This window comes from Nelumbo lutea, chromosome 5 (assembly GCF_056320005.1).
Source record: "Nelumbo lutea isolate HS-2025 chromosome 5, American lotus-T2T, whole genome shotgun sequence".
Taxonomy (NCBI): Eukaryota; Viridiplantae; Streptophyta; class Magnoliopsida; order Proteales; family Nelumbonaceae; genus Nelumbo; species Nelumbo lutea.
The window spans coordinates 897,038-919,071 of NC_142688.1; the positions used below are offsets into that span (position 1 = coordinate 897,038).

Here is a 22,034-nt window from a genome sequence, read left to right on the forward strand (position 1 = left end):
ACACCAAGGTGAGTTGTTGCCGAAATGACTTTACGCCGAGCTTCGCATAGAGGCTCCCCTTGCTGATGAGATCATGTCCACGTGACTTTTATTTACCAGGTCGTGCCAAATTACTCCTCATCAATTTGATTTTTCTTGATTTATTCGAGAAAGGAGTGGATATTTCCATATTTTAATAAAAAGAGATATTCATTTGGAGTTTTAAGTAAATTATTTTTTTTCTAAACTTTTAAATTATGATTGACTCCAGAGAAAATTACTATTTACATGAACTTTTAAACTATGATGAACTTCATATTGAAATTACTATTGCAATTTCATGAAATGAACTTGAGTTTCTAAGGGTTGTAGTGGATGAACATATTTAAAGTGCATTTTTCTCATATTGTGAGATTCTTTTAGTACTTTTCTCCATAGTTCTAAAAATAAAATTTCCTTATGAAAATAAAGATTCTATCTATTGAAAAGCAAAGTATTAATGAAGGATGACAAATGCGTGAAGATGCTTGTAACATTTGCTCGGTTGTCCAATTTTCTTTTATCCAATATCTATGGTTTTAGTTTTTACTTTTTTTTTTCATTGATTGAGTTTTATGTGATAAAGGAAAAATATCTCAAGTAAGGATGCCAATGGGTTGGGTTAAATGGTAAAATCGGTTTGAGGGTTGGGTTCGGATCAGAATATTTGGCTTTAGGGTTGGGTTGGGATTTTGACTGGCTCACCCGCCAAGTCATGTTATCCTATATATACAAAGTATTCTTATAACTTATTGAATTCTAGCTCTATAACCTTAAAGTTTAAGATTTATTTGCATGTTGATTTTGGTTTAGTTCCTTTTTTTTAAAAAAAAAAGGAAAAATGGTACTTTAGAATCTATACAAGAATTTCCAACTTAAATTAATGGACTATGAGTCTTCAAAACGTGTTTAAAAAAAAGTATAGTTGAAATGCTGCAGATCGGGTTGAGTTGGTATCGAGTTATACCCTATAGGGTCGAGTCGGGTTAAAAAATTATGCATTTTAAACTAGGTCAGGTCAGGTTTGGGGTGGGCCACTAGAGGGTCGTGTTAGGGTTGAGGCAAAGCTGTGCCAAACCTAAACTATTGACATCCCTAGTCTCAACCTAAAGAAAATGGATGAGAATTAGAAAATAAGAAAAGTTCATATAGGTTGTGTTTGGTTGCAATGCAAATAAATTTGCACTGATGCAAAATTATGATAGTACAAATTATTTAAGTGTAAAATTTGACTTTATTTCAAATTTTAGCTTATTTTGTTGGGAAAAGTATAGATAAGCCCATTTCAGATTTCTGAAATCGAGGCTAGCCCATACAGAACCCAAAATGGCATTTAAACTCAAGTTTTTTCAATCTTAGGACAGATTCCCTTGCCAAATCAGAGCGCTACATAATTTACAGAACTTGCCATCACCTCCTCGTTCATTTCCCCGCCCGCTTCGACGATACGGGAGGAGGCAGAGATGTTTGTCTCAATGCCCTTTTAGGTGGACGTCCAACACTTTTCTTTGTCTGACTCCTCTGTTGTGTAACATGTTTTCTGCTGGACCTTGTTGGGTAGCCTGATCTTTCCATCTATCACTCTTTTTGTTGCTTTGCTTTTCTTTTGTTCAACTCCTTTGTTATTGTTTGAACCATTTACTGAACTCTTCAACGTCTCTTACAATGTTTTGTTGGACGAAGAGTTCCATTTCATCCTACTCAAGAAATTCACCGTGCTAGGCTTCTTGGCAACAGACGTTGTGTCATTGTTCTTTTTCTCCACCTTGGGTTCATGATTGTCTTCAGGAGCTGCACCACCTTTGCCCGATGGATGGCTCGAGCTATGTCCTGGTTTTTTGCTAGAATTCACATTTAAATTCTTGCTAGTAGTAGAGGTTTCCCTCAGCTTGCTTCGTATCCATAACAAGCTTCTCATCAATCATTGCCGTGTTCCTATTGTTGACGACTTTTGATCTCCTTTCTTCATGATAGCTGCCGTGGATGCCTTAGCTGATATGGAGCTGCGTTTTCGGCAAGCAATGATGGGATCGGTTGATTTAGGTTCTACAAACAACAAATCTGTCAGCTCGAAACTCAATTTAGATGGAAGAAGAATGGGTGGTTCATCAACTGATCTATCTGGTTTTCTAGTATGTTTTCTCACCATCTCTTTAGTGGTGAGCTCTCTTAATGCAATGGCAGCGACAGATTCTGGGGAGTTATTGGCGAAGAAGACGTTGGCTTTATTGAACAGAAGTAGTAGATCGCGGAAGAACTTGCTGCTGCAACTGTTGTACCACCCTTCTTCTAACCGGTCTGCACCAGTTGAGGTCTACGTGTTGTCGCACTAAGCTCGTATACTTGGCCATATGCTGCAAAGTCAGAAAGCAGCTTACCAGCGATTACAAAGTGGTTTCCATGCATTCTAAGCAATATTCTAGGGTTTCTGAAATCCAGACCAGCTCATACAGAACCCAAAATGGCATTTAAACTCAACTTTTTCAATTTAAGAAGGAGAGCGAAAGTGAAACATCATAGGCAGAGAGAGGGAGGAGGAGGGAGGAAAGAATGAGAATGCAAAAGAGGGTTCGAATTTCCTGCACCTGGTTTTGTGTGTGCAAGGGTGCACTCCCAATCAAATAGGGACACGCTAGAATTTGGATAGCACTCCAACTCAAATCAAACCAGCTCTAACCTGGTGCCGATGCATTAATAAACGATTGCAGACCAAATAAGGTTGGAAGTCATTTGCAAGAAATTGTTTCAGGTGCCCATCGTTTCTTATTCACTTGAGTACTCTGCTTTTTCAAAACACTTGCAACCCATTATGAACTGGATTCGGTAATGACTCCCTTTTTAAGTCAAATTTATAAAATGTCAACTTTATTTTCTAATGATGGTATTGAGAAAAAAATCATGAACATGGAGACTTCACAAATTAGGAAGCATGTTACAGAGTAATTAACATCTACTAATTTTGCTTTTTAACTCATCTCAACTTGAAGATTTCTGAATCTTTACCTCAATCAATTGGATAGAGTATACACTATAAAGTCATCAAAACAACAACATTTGCCGGTTTGTTGCTTCAGTTCTCATTTGCAGAATAAGAAACACTGAACATTGACTTAGAGAAAGCAAGTTTACCATGGAGGAGCTTTGCTAGCACTTTAGTATAAACAAATCAACTCCAGAAAATTTTCCCCTACAATCGTTCGTTAATGGCATCCACTCCATGGAAGGGCTAGGTTTGAACAGTTTTCTCTATATTCTTTCTTTTAAATTTTTAGTTAGAAAAAATTGAGATATTAAAAAAATGCGAACGGTGCCGTTAAATGACTCGCACATGTGACTTGGGATACCATGCGAAGTTTGACGTGTTTCAATGTAATTGGGAGTATACCACAGCGCACACATAACCAAGTGCAGGAAATCCTGACTCTGTAAGAGTAAAGAGGCGTTCTGGGTTTGGGAGGAGGAACGTTGCGGGAAGAGGAGAGTTGAGAGTGGGCACGACCTGCTCCCTGATGAAAAATTTGGGGGTTGGCCCGGCCTGGCCCACGGTGGGCCCATGTCGTGCCATGCCACGGGCCGCCGAGCCTTGGGCCAAGTCGGGCCGTGTATCGGGCCAAATCTATTTATTTAGAAAAATTGACAAAAAAAACTTAAAATTTTAATTTTATATGAATTTTGTATATAAAATTGCTTATATATGCAATAATTAAATAAATTAGTATAATAAAATTTAAAATATATTTATTTTATTAATATATTATATGTTATATCTTATTATATAATTATAGTATATATAAAATATATATATGGGCCATGGGCAACATGGCCCGCTCGATCATGCCATGCCGTATCGGCCCGTGGACTTAAAATCCTAAGCCCAGCATGGCCCGCATGGTCGTGCAAGACCTGAATACCGTTGTGCGGCCCGGCATGGCCCGATTTATACTTCAAAGTGGGAGGGACAACGAAAGAGGAGGGACTAGAGAGATCAAAACAGTGGGCCTCAATTAGGTATAATCAGTAACTTTCAAATTAAAAAAAATAAGGGAAATTGTGATGGAGAATCAAAGTTGGATTGCCACTTCATACACAAAACAATCAAGTAGAAATGGCTTGGGATTCTATGCGATTGAAAAAGTTGAGTTTAAATGCCATTTTGGGTTCTGTATGAGTATTTTGGGTTAAGTTGAAACAAGGGTGTGTACGTGTATCCGGCACCAGTCAGTTTCGGTTATCCATTGCCTTGTCTTCTCCTTTGCCGTCGATTCCTTCATTTCTCCCAGAGACTAGAGAGAGATAGAGGAAGGCGGAGAGACAAAGGCAGAGATGGGGAAGCCGAGTATGCAGTCAGAGAGGTTTTCCGCGGATTTTGTAATGGCAGGAGTCGCTGCATCGATATCGAAGAGCGCGGTGGCACCGATCGAAAGGGTGAAGCTTTTATTACAGAACCAAGGAGAGATGTTGAAGAGAGGAAATCTACAGAGGCCTTATCTTGGTATTGGAGACTGCTTTAAGAGAGTGCTCAGGGAGGAGGGTGTGTTGTCTTTTTGGAGAGGAAATCAGGCTAATGTCATCCGTTATTTCCCTACCCAGGTATTTTCTTTTCTTTTTGTCTGCCTATGCATACTTCTCTGATGCGATTTAATCGAATTGATCGGACCTTTTGATTCCCTTTTAGGTTTTTTTTTTTTTAGGTAAAATTTCTCTTTTAAAGATTTTAATACCAGTCTGGTAATGCTTCGTTTCCATTCCCTTTTTACCTATTTGTATTTTTTTTCTTGAAATTTCCCGTGTTGATTTTTTAATTGAAAAATTGCCTCATTTTGCTGGTTTAATGGTCTTTAGTTTTGAGTGCGGATTGGGAGTTCGGTCTTTAATTTCTCCGATTTTTTGATATGTGAATCATTTTCTTCATATTTTCCGGAGATTATGAGGGGACTATAGGAGAAGTCAGTCGACTCGGGATCTCCTGCCCACTAGAATCCTACACACGTCTGCCCACATGATACTACAGCTTGCTGTACATTGGGAACATCTCCGTGCTCCAGTCAGTCACCCTCCAAGAGGCCAAATCTCAGTTACCTATTACTTAAAGTTGTACGTTACACTTTACAGCCTAAAGCCTAAATTCTATTGCCATGAAAGAAGTTAAATCAATTCATTATTATTATTATTATTATTTTACTTTGGAAAAAAGTGACATTTTGTTTCAGAATTTCCAACAACATTTTAATTTTGACCTGAAAAGAATATATGCTTATCCAACTAAAATTAAAACTTCCTATAGATTGAAAAACACAAAGAAAAGGAGGGGGAAAACACCACCTTTTATTTCTTGCATTTTTTTTTTCTGTTGTTTTGTTGTTTTTCCTTGAGTTTTACAAGTCAATGTATAGGCACCAACCTTTAATGTCACAATCCATGTGTTTCTGGTCTTTGTAATTTATATAATGAACCATATATTGGACATGAGGGATCTATCAAAAAAAAAAAATTGGATATAAGGGAAGTCAAGCAAGGTTTGATAAGGAAGAATGAAATAACATCTTGTGCAAGAATGATTTTCTCGAGCTCTGGCTGCACTTTTTCAACATGGATTACCTCCCTTCTTAGCGTTTTTCTGAAATGTAGCCGGACTTACTACACATCTTATAGCCTTTCATTCTGGAGAGGGAAATTACTTTTGCCCCATTATACCATTTCCTTCAGTGTGTTATGGGCCCGCGCGTAGGATCTCGTCAGAGGTCGGTCCACCGGGAGAGACTCCTGTCTTCCCTTGCCCTTACCTTTGCGTACAGACCCTATTGTGGCAATCGCATGGGTGATTTGTCCAAGAGATCACCCGAACTCTCCTAACACCTTTCTTGGTTGAAAACTGAATGCCTTTACTTAAATTCTTAGCTCCTTAAATAGAAGATTACAGAAGGAAACTCCTTGTTGGATTCGGATAGGCTAGGTAATCCAACTTAACTCAAACTCGTGGTACTGCCGGGCGGTGCGTGCTACTGTGCGGCCTGTTGTGTGTGCCGCTGCCTATGACTGCGCCGCAGTGTGCTGCCGGGAGGTGTATCCATAACAAAGGGACTTACTACACATCTTATAGACTTTCATTCTGGAGTAGGAAATTAATTCTGCTCCATTATAACATTTCCTTCAGTTAATACTGCACTGAGGCTGTTTATCCATAGCAATATGGGTGTAGTCTATGATTCTTGGTTTATGGTTCATAATTCGTAAATTAGTAACTATTACTCATGCCTGGCATCAGGTGCTAGCCAAATTTTACCCAGTAGATCTTCTTGACCAACAACTTAGCTAAAATATGTTAAAGAAAAATGAGGTTTCTTCCGATGGTTAATGAGATGGACACATGCAACATCATGTATGCCAGATGCCACCAAAAGTTTCTGATCTCTCATGTATATTGATACATCAAAAATTAGGTTTTAATTTGATCTATATATTAAAAGTTAAAACTACCCCGTAATTAACATAACCAAATAGACATTGTTGTATTGCCTACAGGCCTTCAACTTTGCGTTCAAGGGGTACTTCCAGAGTCTGTTTGGATGTTCGAAAGAGAAAGATGGATATGCAAAACGGTTAGCTGGAAATGTAGCATCTGGCAGTGCTGCTGGAGCAACCACTTCCTTGTTTCTATATCACTTGGACTATGCACGTACTCGACTAGGAACTGATGCAAAGGAATGCTCAATTAATGGTCAGCGCTCAATTAATGGTCAGCGCCAGTTTAAAGGGCTATTAGATGTTTATAGGAAGACACTGTCAAGTGATGGAGTTGTAGGCCTGTATCGGGGATTTGGTGTTTCAATCTTGGGGATTACCCTCTACCGTGGAATGTACTTTGGGATCTATGACACAATGAAGCCAATTGTTCTGGTGGGGCCATTTGAGGTAACAACTATTCTTGTTATGGAAATAAATCTAGTTAATATATCTGAATAGTTAAGAATCACGGGAGTTCCGTTGATGTACTTAGGCAACAATTTTGAAGTCTGTTTGGTTTTGTCTTTGATATATTTGATTCTGGGGGAAGCTTGGAGTTGATGGTCATTGAGCATTCACATATGTGAAGGTTGATGTAATTGCTATCTGCTTCATTTATTAGTCACTCAGGAGCTAGAGCCATAGAATCAAGTAACTATATATATATATACATATATTTTCCTTCGAGTATTATAGATTATGATGATTGCAGAAGTTTCCTATTTTGATGAAAATATCTTGTTGGGTGATGATATTTCAATATTTTCGTTTTTGACAGAGTACATTTTCATATTGTTTGGGTTTTGGCCACTGATTTATTCTCAAGTCATTGTTTGTCGCTTGTCATAAAAGAAGTTGCTTTTGATTTTCACAGGGAAATTTCCTTGCCAGTTTCCTTTTAGGTTGGAGTATTACAACAGTTTCTGGATTCTGTGCATACCCCTTTGATACCATGAGGCGAAGAATGATGCTGACCTCTGGACAATCCTCCAAATATCGTAATGCATTTCATGCCTTCCAACAGATTGTTCGCCAGGAGGGTTTTGCTGCTCTATTCCGAGGAGTAACTGCAAACATGCTTCTAGGTATGGCAGGGGCTGGAGTCCTTGCAGGTTATGATCAGCTGCACCGCTTTGCATACAAACATGGTTATGGCTTTGAGCCACGGAGGAGAACCTTGAAGTGAAGTATCCCGTGATACATAGGCTATGATTATTTATTAGGGATTGAGCTTTCTCAGTAAATGCATATAGACGACAAGGGAAAGCCTTCCATGTATATAATTTGTACAGCACAATCAATTAAATTGATTCTTTGGGCTATGAAAAAAATATTATATAAGGTTGTTTTGGTTTGCGGTGCAAATCTTGACCTGGTGCAAAATTTATACAATTTTTGACTCTATACCCATTCTATGAAGTGTCTGCAGACTTGTCACTTGGAGCATGCATAGGACTTTTTTCGTCATTCAGGTTCATTTGACTCACTTGATAGATTTGAGCTTTTTACTATCAGTTAGTCAAACCATTGGAGCACACCATTAAAGCTGAGCTTGATGCCACTGGTGAAGGTTATCAAATGTGTAATCTTGTAGCTGTACCGTCAGGAGGTTTCCCTTCCTGATTTTTTGGACTTTTAATTTGTACTCACAGATTCATGGGCGGCTTTAATTTTAAGCTCCCACAACCGATAGTAGTTCTTGCAGGTGCATTTTCTTGTGGTCTGGACGTGAAGCAGCACTTGTTCTTGCTAGAACTCTTGTTTATAATCTTTCTTTTTTCCTCATCTTTTTTACAGTCTTTAATTCCCATGTTTGATGTATCTCTTATTTGAAATCTGCAGACTTAAGGATTAAAGTCTCTTATTCGATCCAAGTCTTTGAGATTTCTAGATAAATAGAAAAATATGCTTGCTTTGAACACAAAAATGTTATGGTTCATGGGCATTTGATTGTGCGTGTGGATTGTGGGAGGGAATGCTAATATTGAAACCCAAGTTCTTTTCCCCTGCAATGCCCCTCTCCTCCCAATGGTCCAACACTCCAACATTTATGTAGATCTGGCTTCGAATATTCCCTTCCAATTTTAAGGAGAATGAGAATCCACTATATAAAATTTTCCAAGTGGTTCCCATATCATATAAATAAGTACTTTGACCCACTACTACCTTCTCCCTAGAGGAAATATACTTGCTAATACCTCGCACTAGCAGATATTTCGTAAGAAATCCTTCTTATTGGTGGTTCCCCCATTATTTGTTATTGCTATTTGTTACCTTTTAGGGGGCGTTTTTTTTTGGATTTTGAGAGGGAGAAAGTTGTTTCATGGGATTTTGGTTCCCCTTGACCAAGAATCTCTTGTTCTTTTTTTAGATTTATGTGGGGATCAGGGAAAGTTTATTTTCCTAGGTACCACTTACCTGGGTAAGTGATACCAATCTCCTATGTGGGAAATAACTTTCTCACCTAGGGGAAAAATTGCCAAAACTTGAATGGGACAAAAATACCCCTTTTCATAATAGATTTTTATGGCTAAAATAATCATTGCCTTATTTACATGAAAAATAAAAGAACATGGATAAATACACTTACCCGGGTAAGTGCTTCTTAAGAAAAACTTACCAAGATAACTGCATTTAACCGGGTAAATAATTTACTAAAAAACGAACAGGGCCTAAAAGTCCTCTCGTAGATGAGCCCACCTTCTTCCTTACCATTTTTCTCATGTTTTCACATACCAAGTAGTGGTACCATGCTGAGAGAGAGAGAGAGACCACCCTCCTCGATCCACAGAAATACAACACACTGATACACATGGCCAGGTGTGAAAATTGGAATGCCTGTGCTCAATGATAGAATGGGTTGGGCTATCTCAAGACCGTAGTAGAAGCCCAGTGTTTTTTTCTCAATTATAATGCCGTTTGCTTTTTCTTGTTTTTAATTTTAAATTTGAAAACCCCCAGGTAAGGTTGTGCTTGCAAACTGGGCCAGCTCTGGATGGGTCCAAAACCTTTTTCTTTTATGTGGTGCAGAAGTGCATGGTGCAGACTGCAATGCAGTTGGCTATCCTGGGCCCTGGGCCCTGGCCGGCGTGTTTAATTGCCGTCTGGAAGTTCAACAACGTTTGCTGTTTGCACCGATCAACCATCTGCTAAGGAAAGGATATTGCTTGGATGGGACCCATTGAGTGGTGGAAAGATTCTTTGTGGGGCAGGGTAATGGGGGGACCCAACTCAACAAAACAAGGCATGGGGACCCGGGGTCCACACCAATATCCAGTCCAAATGTGTTAAAGCTAGCCATACGGTTACGTGTTGGTCAAACAAAATGGTGGTGGTGCACCTTAAAAAAAAATAATAATGTTTAGCCCACAAAAAGACATTCTATAAATGAAGAAACTAGGGACTCTTCACTGCATTCTATGCAAGGAACAATTGACGTGACGATTTCTTTGTAAAAGAACAGGAAGGGAACCGCAAAGAGAAAATAAATAAATAAAACCACAAATATTAGGCTGTCTTTGGTTCATGAAAATACAAGTGAGAAAGGCAAATTGTGCCGAAGTAGTTAACAATTTTACAAAATGTCTTTCCCACAATTCCCCTTTTTCTTCACTAATTTCCTGATAAACCAAACACAGCCTCTTAATTAGCAATCGGTGAAAACAAAAGACGACGCCCCCCACCCAAAAGAAAAAAAAAAAGAAAAAACAGAAAAACTAGAAGAAGCTGAAATTATTAAATCTCAGGCATCCATAACTGGCACAGGCGTAAGCAGTAAGGAACTCATTTTGCGCAGACCAAAACTCAGCTTTCAGACCAGCTCTCCTTAGAGTTTTGAGTATCTTGTTCCGATGCGTGTATCCTGTTACCGTAACCTTCTGACTGCTAGCATCCACTTCAACCTTCTCAATCCCTGTGCAGATCAACCCATAAATTAGACATTCACCTCGACTGCCTTATCAGCTTAGTTACATCAGATTTCAACAAAATTTAGGTGTTCGATCCATTAATGGTTCTGTCGGTTCAGTAGAAGAAGATGATGTTCTGTAGGTGGAAGCAGAATACTTTGGTAAATGGAGTTGAGACAAAGATGTTGGTGTTAAGTAAAGTGATATTGTTTATTTTGAGTTTGGGCAAAGCATAAAAAGAAGTGTAACTTAGCTTGTATAAAGTGTAATGATAAATGGTGAAGACTTCAAAAAGAAATAATAAATAGAAAAAAATATATTATACCCTTTATTTTTGACAAACATTTTCTAAGTCTCTTCTCATGTATGCCGACCATCTCCACCTTCAAGTCGACAGCCTGCAGTGCAAGTATGAAGTTGTTTAGATGGAAATGCAAATGAGTTCAGATCCAGATTGATCAATGTTATTCTTCTTTGTGTTGTGTAAGTGTAACTATGGAGAAAACTTAAAAAAAAAAAAACAAAAGTTTGGAGCATATCTCACTCAAAAACTCAAATAAAGAAAAACCACGACAGTAACCCATGAGGAAAGAAATGGAAATTATACCTCCATGAAGATCTCAAGATTGAGAAATGATGAATCTGATGATGATGAAGATGTTATGAACTGATAGGAAAAGAAGAATAAAGAAGGGGACAGAGGACAAAATGATGAAAACAATTGGAATGGGGAGAGGGAGTGAACAGAGGAGGGGAAGGTTGGTATATATAGTAGAGGGGGACATCCGGACATGAGAATCAAAGGATGGAATAAACACTAGAAAAGTGCGTTGGTCTAGGTCTGGGGACTGGCGACTGGGGTCTTCTATCAAAACTAGATTTGATCTTCTTTTGTTTTCTTTTTCAAAGAGAAACAAAACGAAACATGAAAACAAGAAAACGGTTATATCGAGGGATGGGATTATGACATGAGCTCAAGCTTCAAAGCTCCTCTCTCTCAGTCACTACTCACTACTCACTCTGAAGTCTGAAGGCTGAGGAAAGCAATGCGAGAGTTTCAAGTCTCAACTATTCGAAATGATGGGCTTTGACGGGTCCAACTTAGCTTTTCCGGAACAAGATCGAATGATCGCAACCACTAATCTACTCCAAATAAGACAAAACATCTTCTGTTCAGATGGATGCGATCGCCCATCTGCAGAGGCAGAGGACCCACCAAAAAAGCCTCTCAGCTCTTCTTTCATGATTCATGATTCACCATGTACGGTATGTGTGATGTGTGATTTCACTGAATCATAGGATCCTCTTGTCCTAATCACACCGGACACCAGGGAGAAAAGGGCAAAAGAGTGAAAAAGAAAAAGAAAATTTGTTTCTACAAATAAACCATGGCACAAGTTTGGTATTTCTTTTCCTTTTTTTTTTTTTGGCTTTGGTTCTTCTTTTTGATTTCCTATCGCTTAGTATGTTTTATAGGCTTATAGCATATGTCATGCTTTCACGTTCTGTGGGCAATTTACAGCTTTTGACGAAGATAATAAAATAGGGCCGTTTAAGAAAGTGGGGGTTTGCTCCATCTACAAATGTTAGGAAACCAAATTGCCACGTGTCAAAACCAAGTATTCTATCGATCTAGTTTGTTATTGATTTGCAAGGAAGAGGATGCAAAAAAAACTGAACAAGAGAAAGGTGTCAGCTGAGTCCACTTGCACCAAGAATCCAAGACCAAGAGGCATTTCACGCCGGCCCACAAATAAGATGAAGAGCCCACCTCCAGTCCAGTCCAGTCCATGTTTCACATGGATCTAGGCTCATAATATGATGGCCCAATAATAAGAAGAGAAAAATGGGAAAAGCGACCGTACGGATATTCATCCATCTGCTTTGGAAATTGGAAGCATCTATGAGCCGAGGTGAGGTGAGAGAACAGACTACAGAGGAAGCAAAAACATGAAGAACCTTCGAGAAGATTCCAAGCCCAAGTAACTTGGGATAACAGAATTTTCACTTTCTAGCCATAATTTCCTGGGAATTGCGTCAATTAAGGATATGGGATTCTGGTCACGACTTGGAAGCTTCGACCTCAACACGATCAATAAATTGAAACTGAAAGAAATCTTCCTATTTATTTGGTGTTTAATTAAAAAAAAAATAAATTTTGGGTCTAGAAAGCCCCTCGATTTGAAAGAGAAGCCCTCTGGTTTGAGGGCTTTGTTTGAATTCAATTAATGGCTTAATGTAAAATAAGCTAAGTTAGTGGTTTCTTTTTTTTGTTCCAATAAGCTAAGTTCGTAGTTGTTTCCCATTTTCATTCCTTTTTATCAATTTGTGAATTATTATTGGTTAATCATTTTATATTATTAATTAGTCATTTATTAATTTTACAATAATGTTATTATTTAATTAATTATGTTAATTTAATCAGTTTTCTTTTAATAATTCAATCATTATTATTCATTAATGATAAATGTTATTTATCATTTACATTCATTAGTTTTAGCCATTTTATTTCTATAAATTTATTAATTCTTAAATTTGTTTATCATACTTGTTATGCTTTTTTTATTTATTTATTTGGCCATTTTTATTTAACCATTTTATGGTTTATTTTAGTAAATTTCGTTATTTACTGAAATAAAATTAAATGTCTTTCCACCACACACACCTTTCATTTAAAATTAGTAGTTGTTTAATTATAAATGAGTGAAAGAGCAGATTCTATATATCACTTGGCCCTAAGGATGGTTTCTTCTTAATGTGACCGCATCATGGATATTGGATAAACCACCTCCCAATCTCCTGCCAACAAAAGTCCCTATTCTATTGTTTTAATCAAGAAACTATAATTAGATAGGCTTAGTGTGGGTGCCACATTACTTGTACTTATTTTTATTCGAATTAGGAAATTGTAACCGTTTTTCAAGAAATTTAGTTAACCACTTACACATTTTTTTTTAAGAGTAGAAGCATCTTTGTATTTTCATGAAAGTTGAGTTAACTACCATTACTTTATAAGAGAGTGGTAGGCTAAGTGTTTAAGCCAGTAAATTTGTATTTGATAATGGCATGATAGATTTGATTTGAGAGTGGGAGCATCCAATTCTGAGATGGGCTATGGTCTAAGGGCTATTTTTTTTTTTTTAATTTATATAATAGAGAATGATTCCATACCAAGTATATATGGGCAACTTCACCTATATATGATTTTCTGTTTGAAATTTATTATTTATATGATATATTTAATTTGAGTTTCTTATTTAAAAAAATTAAATTAGCTTGAATCTGTAATTTACAACCGTGTTTCATTTAAAAATAATGAGACTCACACGTTGAAAGTTTTATACTTTATATTTTATTTGAATTAAAATTAAATTGATAGAAACACATTAATTAATATGAGTGTCAACGTCTTTGCAGGTGGGTTTGTTTTCATAGTTGGCCACACGTTGAGAGAATTTAGCACTTTTTTTTTTTATGAAAGTAGACTTGACTAAGTTGTATTATTGGGTATTTGTTTTGTTTACTAAAAAAAATCAATGGTGGGGAGGGAAGTAAGGGAATCAAGTTGTGTAGTGTGGCGCCCGGAGTGAATATTTGTTTCAACTTTGAAGGAATTGTGGGAGTTAACGTAGTGGAAGGAGGGAGTTACGACGACAAATAAGGAAATCCAAAACTTCCACCTTGCCTTTATAAGATCAACCACACAACCGACGAGAGAGGCACCACTGAGTTACAGTCAGCAACCATCTACAGACAGAATTGTTATTATTGATATTAATTGAGAAAACAGAAGAAGAACATGAGGGTTAAGATCAAGTTTTGTTTGTTGTTGTTGTGTTTGTTTGTGTTGAATGAAATCGTTTCAGGAGGAAAAGTATCGCCACCCCGTACAAGAAGAACCAAATCATCTGACGGAAACGGCCGCCCAGTCCGCACCTTGAATGCGAATGAGAGCTCCAGCGGCACCTTCAATGTGATAAGCTATGGCGCCAAAGGAGACGGAAAACATGACGATAGTCAGGTTATGGGATATAGCTGTTTTAGTTATTTATTTGTGTTGGAAGTTGGAACTTGGAAGAGAATGAGTTAGAATTAAATAAACGATGATCATCTTAATTACTCGTTATCCGTGGATCTGGCGTTTGTGAATTGTGATTGCAGGCATTCGCAGAAGCATGGAAGGCAGCCTGCGGAGCCTCAGGTACGGTGACGCTTGAGATCCCCAAAGCGACGTACCTGGTCGGTCCTGTTAAGTTTTCGGGGCCCTGCACTAATGTAAAATCCATCACCGTCGACATGAAGGTGAGAAAAGAGAATTAATAAGGAATTGAATTCTTCTATAAATAGAATAAAAAGTGTTTTTATTTTTGATGAATAATGATGCATCATCTCCATCTCTGATCTCTCTGCATATAGGGTTATTTGAAGGCCACAACGGACCTGAAAATGTATGGAAAAACGGATGATTGGATAGAATTTGGATGGGTGGATGGGTTAACTTTGACGGGAGATGGGACTTTTGATGGCCAAGGAGCTGAATCATGGTCCTTCAATAAATGCCCCGTCACCAAAAATTGCCAAGTTCTTCCTACGGTATGTGAATAATGCGTACAGTTTGATTTGATTTGATTTGACGAATGAAAAAGGCAAAGAAGCGATGGATGTTGATGTTGGTGTTTTCTTTTTTTTTTTTTTTTGGGCGGGGGGTGGGGAATTTGCAGAATGTGAAATTTGTTGCGATGACGAACACGGTTGTGAGAGGCATAACGTCATTGAATAGCAAGTTCTTCCACATGGGATTGATTGATTGCAAGAACTTCGTGGGGAGTGAGATCAGGATCTCGGCCCCAGAAAACAGTCCCAACACTGATGGGATTCACATTGAGCGTTGCACCGGTGTCGAAATATATCATTCATCCATCGGAACCGGAGACGATTGCATCTCCATCGGACATGGCAATTCTCAGGTCACTATCAGTGGTGTGACTTGCGGCCCTGGTCATGGCATCAGGTAAATTGCTGGTTTAATTATATTACTGAATGAATCCATTTTTAGTAGTTAATCTCTACAATAGCTATTCCGAGATATCCTAATTGCAAATGGCCGAACTGATGTGATGATGTTGTGTATAATTTAATTAGTATTGGAAGCTTGGGAAGATACCAGAACGAAGGAGACGTAACAGGAGTTACAGTGAGAGACTGCACCATCAGCGGCACAACGAATGGCGTCAGAATCAAGACATGGGAAAATTCACCCAGTTCAACCGTTGCCTCCAACATGACGTTCCAAGACATTGTGGTTAATAATGTGGCCAACCCCATCATAATCGATCAGACATATTGTCCCTATGTTTCTTGTTCTTCCACGGTAATTAATTAATTAATTAAGCAGCAGCAGCTGCTGCACAGCAGGCTAGATGCATAATATAGGCCATAGGGATTTCAAACTTTCAATTCACACACACACACACATATCTGTTTCTTGCGGGTTTGATCTTTTGGATATTGCAGGCACCATCTCGGGTGAAGCTGCAGGACTTGCATTTCAAGAACATCAGAGGAACGTCGTCGTCTCCTGTGGCAGTGATGCTGGAATGCAGCAGAGGTGTACCGTGCCAGAATGTGAACCTTCACGACGTTCACATAGAGCTCATGACGGGTGGAACAGCCAAATCCAGCTGCCAAAACATCAAAGCAACATACAGTGGCACCCAGATTCCTGCGCCATGCTCTGTTTAGGCTTCTTCAATTCACATGCACACTGCACTAGTTGCTACTTTTAACCAATAAACTTTGGTAACCAGTGTCTGTGTGTTCTTACTTCTTGGCCCCCGGCCCCCCCCCCACCCCATTCACATTTTGGGTTGGCCCGACGGATAGTCTTGTAGTAACTTTAGCCTTACCATTGACATTTAATTCTTCAGAAGGATTAATTTAGTATTGAGCTGCCTCCTTTTTTGTTTTTTTGTGGTTCTACGTACTTTCTACACTACTTCATTTGTTTTTTTTTTTTAATTTTTTTAACCATGGTATGGATATAATGTGCTATTAAACTTATCAACGATTCAACTGGAATCATAAAAGTGATAAATTAATTATTAATCAGCTTCGATTTTCATCAAAATTGATGTGATGGGAGAGAGTCAAAGTTCTTCCTTTCAATATCACACTTATACTTTTCCGCCATCATACATATACATATTTCCATAAAAATGTAAAACAGAAGGCTATGAAGATTGAAGAAAATAAAATGACCCACTCACCTATCCCATCCGTCATCGGTACTGTGCGTCACTACATGCAGCCGCGCGTACATTAATGAGAACATATCCTGTATTTTGCATGTTATCATTAATTCAGGGAAAGATGTTCCCATTCTACGGCTGTAATGTTTTGTAAGCAGGAGATCTGGCCGGATATTGTGTAAGAGTTAGGATCACCCGCCAACAAAAAACATTTGAAGAGCCTGACACCACACATCTCATACATGGCGGGTGTTAATTACATTAAATTGTGTTTTGTTGGCCAAGTGAGGTAGGGGTGGTAATGTGTCATGCTGAGTAAGAAGATTGATACTCATACGTTGTTTTACATTTTTTGTTTGATAATTTGTAAATAAGAACATACATATATAGAGTATATTATTTTTATTATTATTATTAGGTAAGAGACTTTAAATATATATCCTAAGGTTCTTAAAATAGACTTAAAAAAATACTTTTTGGAGAAAGCTTTGAAGGAAAGAGAAGAGAAGAATAAACCCTTAGCTCTCTCAAAAAGACAGAAACCCTTAAAGCTTACTTGCTATCTTCAGTTCTCCAAATTCTAAAGAGGACTGCAAGTGAAATTGCACATTTCGAAAGCCTCGATCCACACCTAACTTTGAAACGGGAGATGGAACAAGAATGAAATGTTCTTCTATTAATATTGTACATGGATTCACATATTCACCATTTTTCTGTTGCCATCATCATCTTAAAGCTTTAATAGTAACATCTGCTTCCATATATGTATAACGCGTGAATTACGATCGAGCTTTATATGAAAGATATGTCAATGAAGTACCAATAAAAGTTATTATATCTAACTTCTCACCGAGAAATTTGCACTTTGTCCACTATAATATTATTCATACTTCCCAGCTCTTTTTGTCCAGACTGTGTTAAAGCAATTGCAACCATGCATTTACCTACACCATTAACAGAAGTGGAAGCAAGAAATTAAAGAAAAATCAAATAGGTACGTACGTACGTAACTTCCATCAATATTACTGAAACTGCTTGCAGAATTATATTAATGGATTAGAATCATAAGAATAAAGAGAAAGAAGAGATTGTTGTATACTGAGCCAAAGAAAAATGATCATTTTAGTTCGTGTGTTCCATCTGAAAGTTCAAAATAGACTGTAACAAAAATATATACCAGCTGAAGGACAGACTCTTCGTTTAAGCTTTCTATATCAGTTTTGCTTGTATGCCCATCTTATCCTACAAGATACACGGTTTGGAAAGTTCAGCCCAAACCAGGCACAGATTCTAAAACAGACTCACAATGTTCTGAGCAAACAAAAAGGCTTGAATCCACTTAAGCTAATTGCCATGAATACAATTCCAAACTTCCAAATTAATAGAAGAGACCCCAGAAGTTATATCAGCTCTTGTTTTATCTAATTAAGACGTTGAAACAACCTACAACCTGGTATTCAACTTTAGAAAAAAAAGATCCACCATTTCAAACTCTAGAAACAGAGATATAATGAAAGCATAGACACGTACCAGAGAGCCATAGATGGAAAATCAATGAATAGATAACTGCATGGAATGCCTTTTAATTTCTTCAATTTAGATGCACCTTCAAGCTTTAAATTCAACATGTATCTCCAACTAAAGTAATGAAGAGAGAAATTTAAGTGACAATTAATGCTAAACATTAACATTATCATTAACGTAGGATGGTGATGTAACCGTTTTCGGCCACGTATCAATATTTTGTGGTGTAAAATTTTTTGGCTAAGTACCTCGTTATTTGACCCGGTGGTGGCGTGCCTTAGTGATGAGCTACTTGGTGGTGAACAGCCTACTGGCGCATTGCTCGGTGGAGAACTGCCTGGGGGCGAACTTCCCGGTGGCGAACTGTCTGGTGGCGAGCTCCCTGGTGGCGAACTGCTAGGTGGCAAACTGCTTGGTGGAGAACTGCCCGGTGGTGAGCTGCTCGGTGGCGAACTGCCTGGTGGTGAACTGCCTGGTGGCAAACAGCTTGGTGGCGAATTGCCTGGTGGCGAACTGCCTGGTAGCGAACTGCCTACTAGGCGGCCGGTGACTTAGAGGATGCTGGAGCTCCCTGGTGCGGCGCAATCCGACTGCCCTCAACATGAGGTGGTCTTCTTTCCTTTGTAGGCAGCGGGAGTTGAGGGACCTGCGAGAACTTCATCTTTTCCTCCTCTTTGTAGGTGGCGGAAGCTGAGAGACCTGCGAGAACTTCATCTTTTCCTCCTCTTTGTAGGTGGCGGAAGCTGAGGGACCTGCGAGAACTCCATCTTTTCCTCCTCTTTGTAGGTGGCGGGAGCTGAGGGACCTGCGAGAACTCCATCTTTTCCTCCTCTTCGTAGGCGGCGGGAGTTGAAGGACCTACGAGAACTGAATCAGAGGTCCCGGGGGCATTTTCCCGGTGGGGGCTCTCCGACGCTTAAGTTAACACTCTTATTGTAGAGAGCTTTGAAGATAATATGAGAGAGCTAGAAAGCAGGGTTACTTCCCTTTTTTCATCCCCCTCCCCTTTGGGGGGTGAGGTCTTTATATATCGGAGTCCTCACGGGTTAGGTGGGTGAAAAGCCTCCAAACGGTAAGACTCGTCGCATCCTGTTAGAACCGGGGTACGGTGGTGAACTCCTCGAGGTCGTCAGGCTGGCGCTTGTGTCAGGCGGCCAGGTCGGCGCCTGGGCCGGGTTGTCAAGGGGGCGCTTGCGTCAGTCGGCGGGTCAGTGTCTAGGCCAGGTCGTCAGGTCGGCGCCTGTGTCAGTCGGCGGGTGAGTGTCTAGACCAGGTCGTCAAGCTGGTGCCTGTGTCAGTCGGCGGGTCAGTGTCTAGACCAGGTCGTCAAGCTGGCGCCTGTGTCAGTCGGCGGGTCAATGTCTAGGCCAGGTTTGTCGGTGGGTGCCTTATGGGCGGCTTTGCCGGTTCATGCGCTAGGCTGGTCCATGTTGGCCAGGTCGCGCAGGCCGCACGCCGCACGCAGCTTGCGCAGGCCGTGCACAGTTCGCGCAGCCCGCACGCCAGGCCGGCCAGACTGGTGCCTGGGTGGGTCACCAACTTCGTAAGTTTGTTGGCTGGGTGTTTTCCTAGTTGTCACGAGGTGCCACGTGTCACAATTTCTCTGGAGGGCCAAATATGCCCTCATCAATAACCCCCCACTCTCGAGCTAATAGTAACTCAGCGAAGGGAGTAGATTTCTTTTGGCCCGTAAGTCGATGAGCTAGTAAGTGCTGATCCAATTACTAGTGTGGCCCGTAGGCTTTGGGAGCGACTCGTAGTCTACTCTTCTTTGACTTTTGCCCGTGCCGGAGAGGCGACTGGGTCTTTAGTAGTAATGTGGCCCGTAGGCTTTGGGAGTGACCAGTGGTCTACTCTTTTCTAACTTTGCCCGTGCCGGAGAGGCGACCGTGTCTTAAGTTGTAATGTGGCCCGTAGGCTTGGCTTGCATAAGCTTTGTAATGCCGGTCACCTACTCTTACAAGAAGCTATTAGGGGCTCGACCTTCGGGGGCAGCACTACTAACTTTAGGTTGCCAGCTCACACGGGAGCCTTGGAAGGCTCGACCAATAAGGGCGCCTATGTAGTCAGTTGGCCGCCAACTCCCGCGGAAGCCACGAGAAGCTCATCTTTGTAGGGGGGACCTTGCGGAGAGGACTGATGTGGCATTATCTGAATTGAAAGTAAGGTTGGTAGAGCTACTTAGTCTGGTAGCTCCCTACATAGTCTCTGAATTCATAAAAAATGTAAACTATAAAGCGATAACTTCAATTTCTAAAAAGTGAGGACTTAGTTTTGGCAAGATGAGAACTTAGCTTTTGAAGGTTGAGAACTTAGCTTTTGAAGGTGGCGAACTGCCTGGTGGCGAATTGCCTAGTGGCAAACTGCCTGGTGGCGAACTGCTTGGTGGCGAACTGCCCGGTGGCGAGTTGTTTGGTGGCGAACTGCCTGGTGGTGAATTGCCTGGTGGCGAATTGCCTGGTGGCGAATTGCCTGGTGGTGAACTGCTTGGTGGTGAACTGCTTGGTGGCGAATTGCCTGGTGGCGAACTGCCTGGTAGCGAACTGCCTACTAGTCGGCCTGTGACTTAGAGAATGTTGGAGCTCCCTGGTGCGGCGCAATCCGACTGCCCTCAGCATGAGGTGGTCTTCTTTCCTTTGTAGGCAGCGAGAGCTAAGGGACCAGTGAGAACTTCATCTTTTCCTCCTCTTTGTAGGGGGCGGGAGTTGAGGGACCTGCGAGAACTCCATCTTTTCCTCCTCTTTGTAGGTGGCGGGAGATGAGGGACCTCCGAGAACTCCATCTTTTCCTCCTCTTCGTAGGCGGCGGGAGCTGAAGGACCTGCGAGAACTGAATCAGAGGTCTCGGGGATATTTTCCTAGTGGGGGCTCTCCGACGCTTAAGTTAGCACTCTTATTGTAGAGAGCTTTGAAGATAATATGAGAGAGCTAGAGAGTAGGGTTGCTTCCCTTTTTTCATCCCCCTCCCCTTTGGGGGGTGAGGTCTTTATATACCGGAGTCCTTGCGGGTTAGGTGGGTGAAAAGCCTCCAAACGGTAAGACTCGTCGCATCCTGTCAGAACCGGGGTACGGTGGTGAACTCCTCGAGGTCGTCAGGCTGGCGCTTGTGTAAGGCGTCAGGTCGGTGCCTAGGCCGGGTTGTCAGGGGGGCGCTTGCGTCAGTCGTCGGGTCAGTGTCTAGGCCAGGTCGTCAGGTCGGCACCTGTGTCAGTCGGCCGGTCAGTGTCCAGACCAGGTCATCAAGCTGGCGCCTGTGTCAGTCGACAGGTCAGTGTCTAGGCTAGGTTTGCTGGTGGGCGCCTTATGGGCGGCTTGGCCGGATCATATGCTACGCTGGTCCAGGTCGGCCAGGTAGCGCAGGCCGCACGCCGCACGCAACTCGCGCAGGCCGTGCACAGTTTGTGTAGGCCCCGCGCGGGCGCCGCGCAAGTCGCGTGTTCTGTGCACAGGTCGCGCCAGGCCGGCCAAACTGGTGCTCGGGTGGGTCACCAACTTCGTAAGTTTGTTGGTTGGGTGTTTTCCTAGTTTTCACGAGGTGCCACGTGTCACAATTTCACTAGAGGGCCAAATCTGCCCTCATTAGATGGGACTAAAGGAAACCGGATTCATAATGAAGGATTATTTAGAAATGCAATGCCTATAATTAGGGGTGGATTCGAGTCGAGCCGAGCTGAATAGTATTAGGCTTGAGCTCGGCTCGAGTAAAAAAATTCATAAACTCGAGCTCGAATTTGAGAAAAAGTATTTTATAAAATTAAAAATAATTTATATATAAATATTTTTATTTGATATTTAAAAGATTAAGAATTATAATAATTAATAATTATAATATT

General features: G+C 40.5%; 2 protein-coding genes and 2 long non-coding RNA genes across 6 annotated transcripts; 2 read left to right on the top strand and 2 right to left on the bottom strand.

The window, feature by feature from the left end:
• Positions 1 to 3,983: 3,983 nt before the first annotated feature.
• On the top strand, positions 3,984 to 7,887 carry ER-ANT1 (endoplasmic reticulum-adenine nucleotide transporter 1). 2 transcript variants are annotated; one of them, XM_088942414.1, is made up of 3 exons: positions 3,984 to 4,608; positions 6,541 to 6,930; positions 7,397 to 7,887. In XM_088942414.1, the coding sequence occupies exons 1-3, from the start codon at positions 4,342 to 4,344 to the stop codon at positions 7,706 to 7,708; spliced, it is 969 nt and encodes a 322-aa protein (XP_088798540.1). In that variant the 5' UTR covers positions 3,984 to 4,341; the 3' UTR covers positions 7,709 to 7,887. The 2 variants fall into 2 exon arrangements, with proteins under 2 accessions (XP_088798540.1, XP_088798539.1); XM_088942413.1 differs by having other exon boundaries at positions 4,120 to 4,608; positions 6,520 to 6,930.
• Positions 7,888 to 9,910: 2,023 nt separating this feature from the next.
• On the bottom strand, positions 9,911 to 11,490 carry LOC148849707 (uncharacterized). Its single transcript, XR_016099770.1, has 3 exons — positions 11,038 to 11,490; positions 10,756 to 10,828; positions 9,911 to 10,435 (listed from the first exon to the last, which is right to left on the bottom strand). It is a non-coding gene; the product is annotated as an uncharacterized LOC148849707 (long non-coding RNA).
• Positions 11,491 to 14,146: 2,656 nt separating this feature from the next.
• LOC148849708 (exopolygalacturonase-like) lies at positions 14,147 to 16,382 on the top strand. Its single transcript, XM_088946624.1, has 6 exons — positions 14,147 to 14,451; positions 14,592 to 14,732; positions 14,847 to 15,023; positions 15,152 to 15,441; positions 15,573 to 15,801; positions 15,945 to 16,382. Exons 1-6 carry the CDS (start codon positions 14,230 to 14,232, stop codon positions 16,170 to 16,172), a joined length of 1,287 nt encoding a protein of 428 aa, XP_088802750.1. The 5' UTR covers positions 14,147 to 14,229; the 3' UTR covers positions 16,173 to 16,382.
• Positions 16,383 to 17,333: 951 nt separating this feature from the next.
• LOC148849709 (uncharacterized) lies at positions 17,334 to 21,534 on the bottom strand. Of its 2 annotated transcripts, XR_016099743.1 has the most exons (4): positions 18,209 to 21,534; positions 17,856 to 17,920; positions 17,529 to 17,622; positions 17,334 to 17,429 (listed from the first exon to the last, which is right to left on the bottom strand). It is a non-coding gene; the product is annotated as an uncharacterized LOC148849709 (long non-coding RNA). The 2 variants fall into 2 exon arrangements; XR_016099742.1 differs by having other exon boundaries at positions 17,355 to 17,622.
• Positions 21,535 to 22,034: the final 500 nt, after the last annotated feature.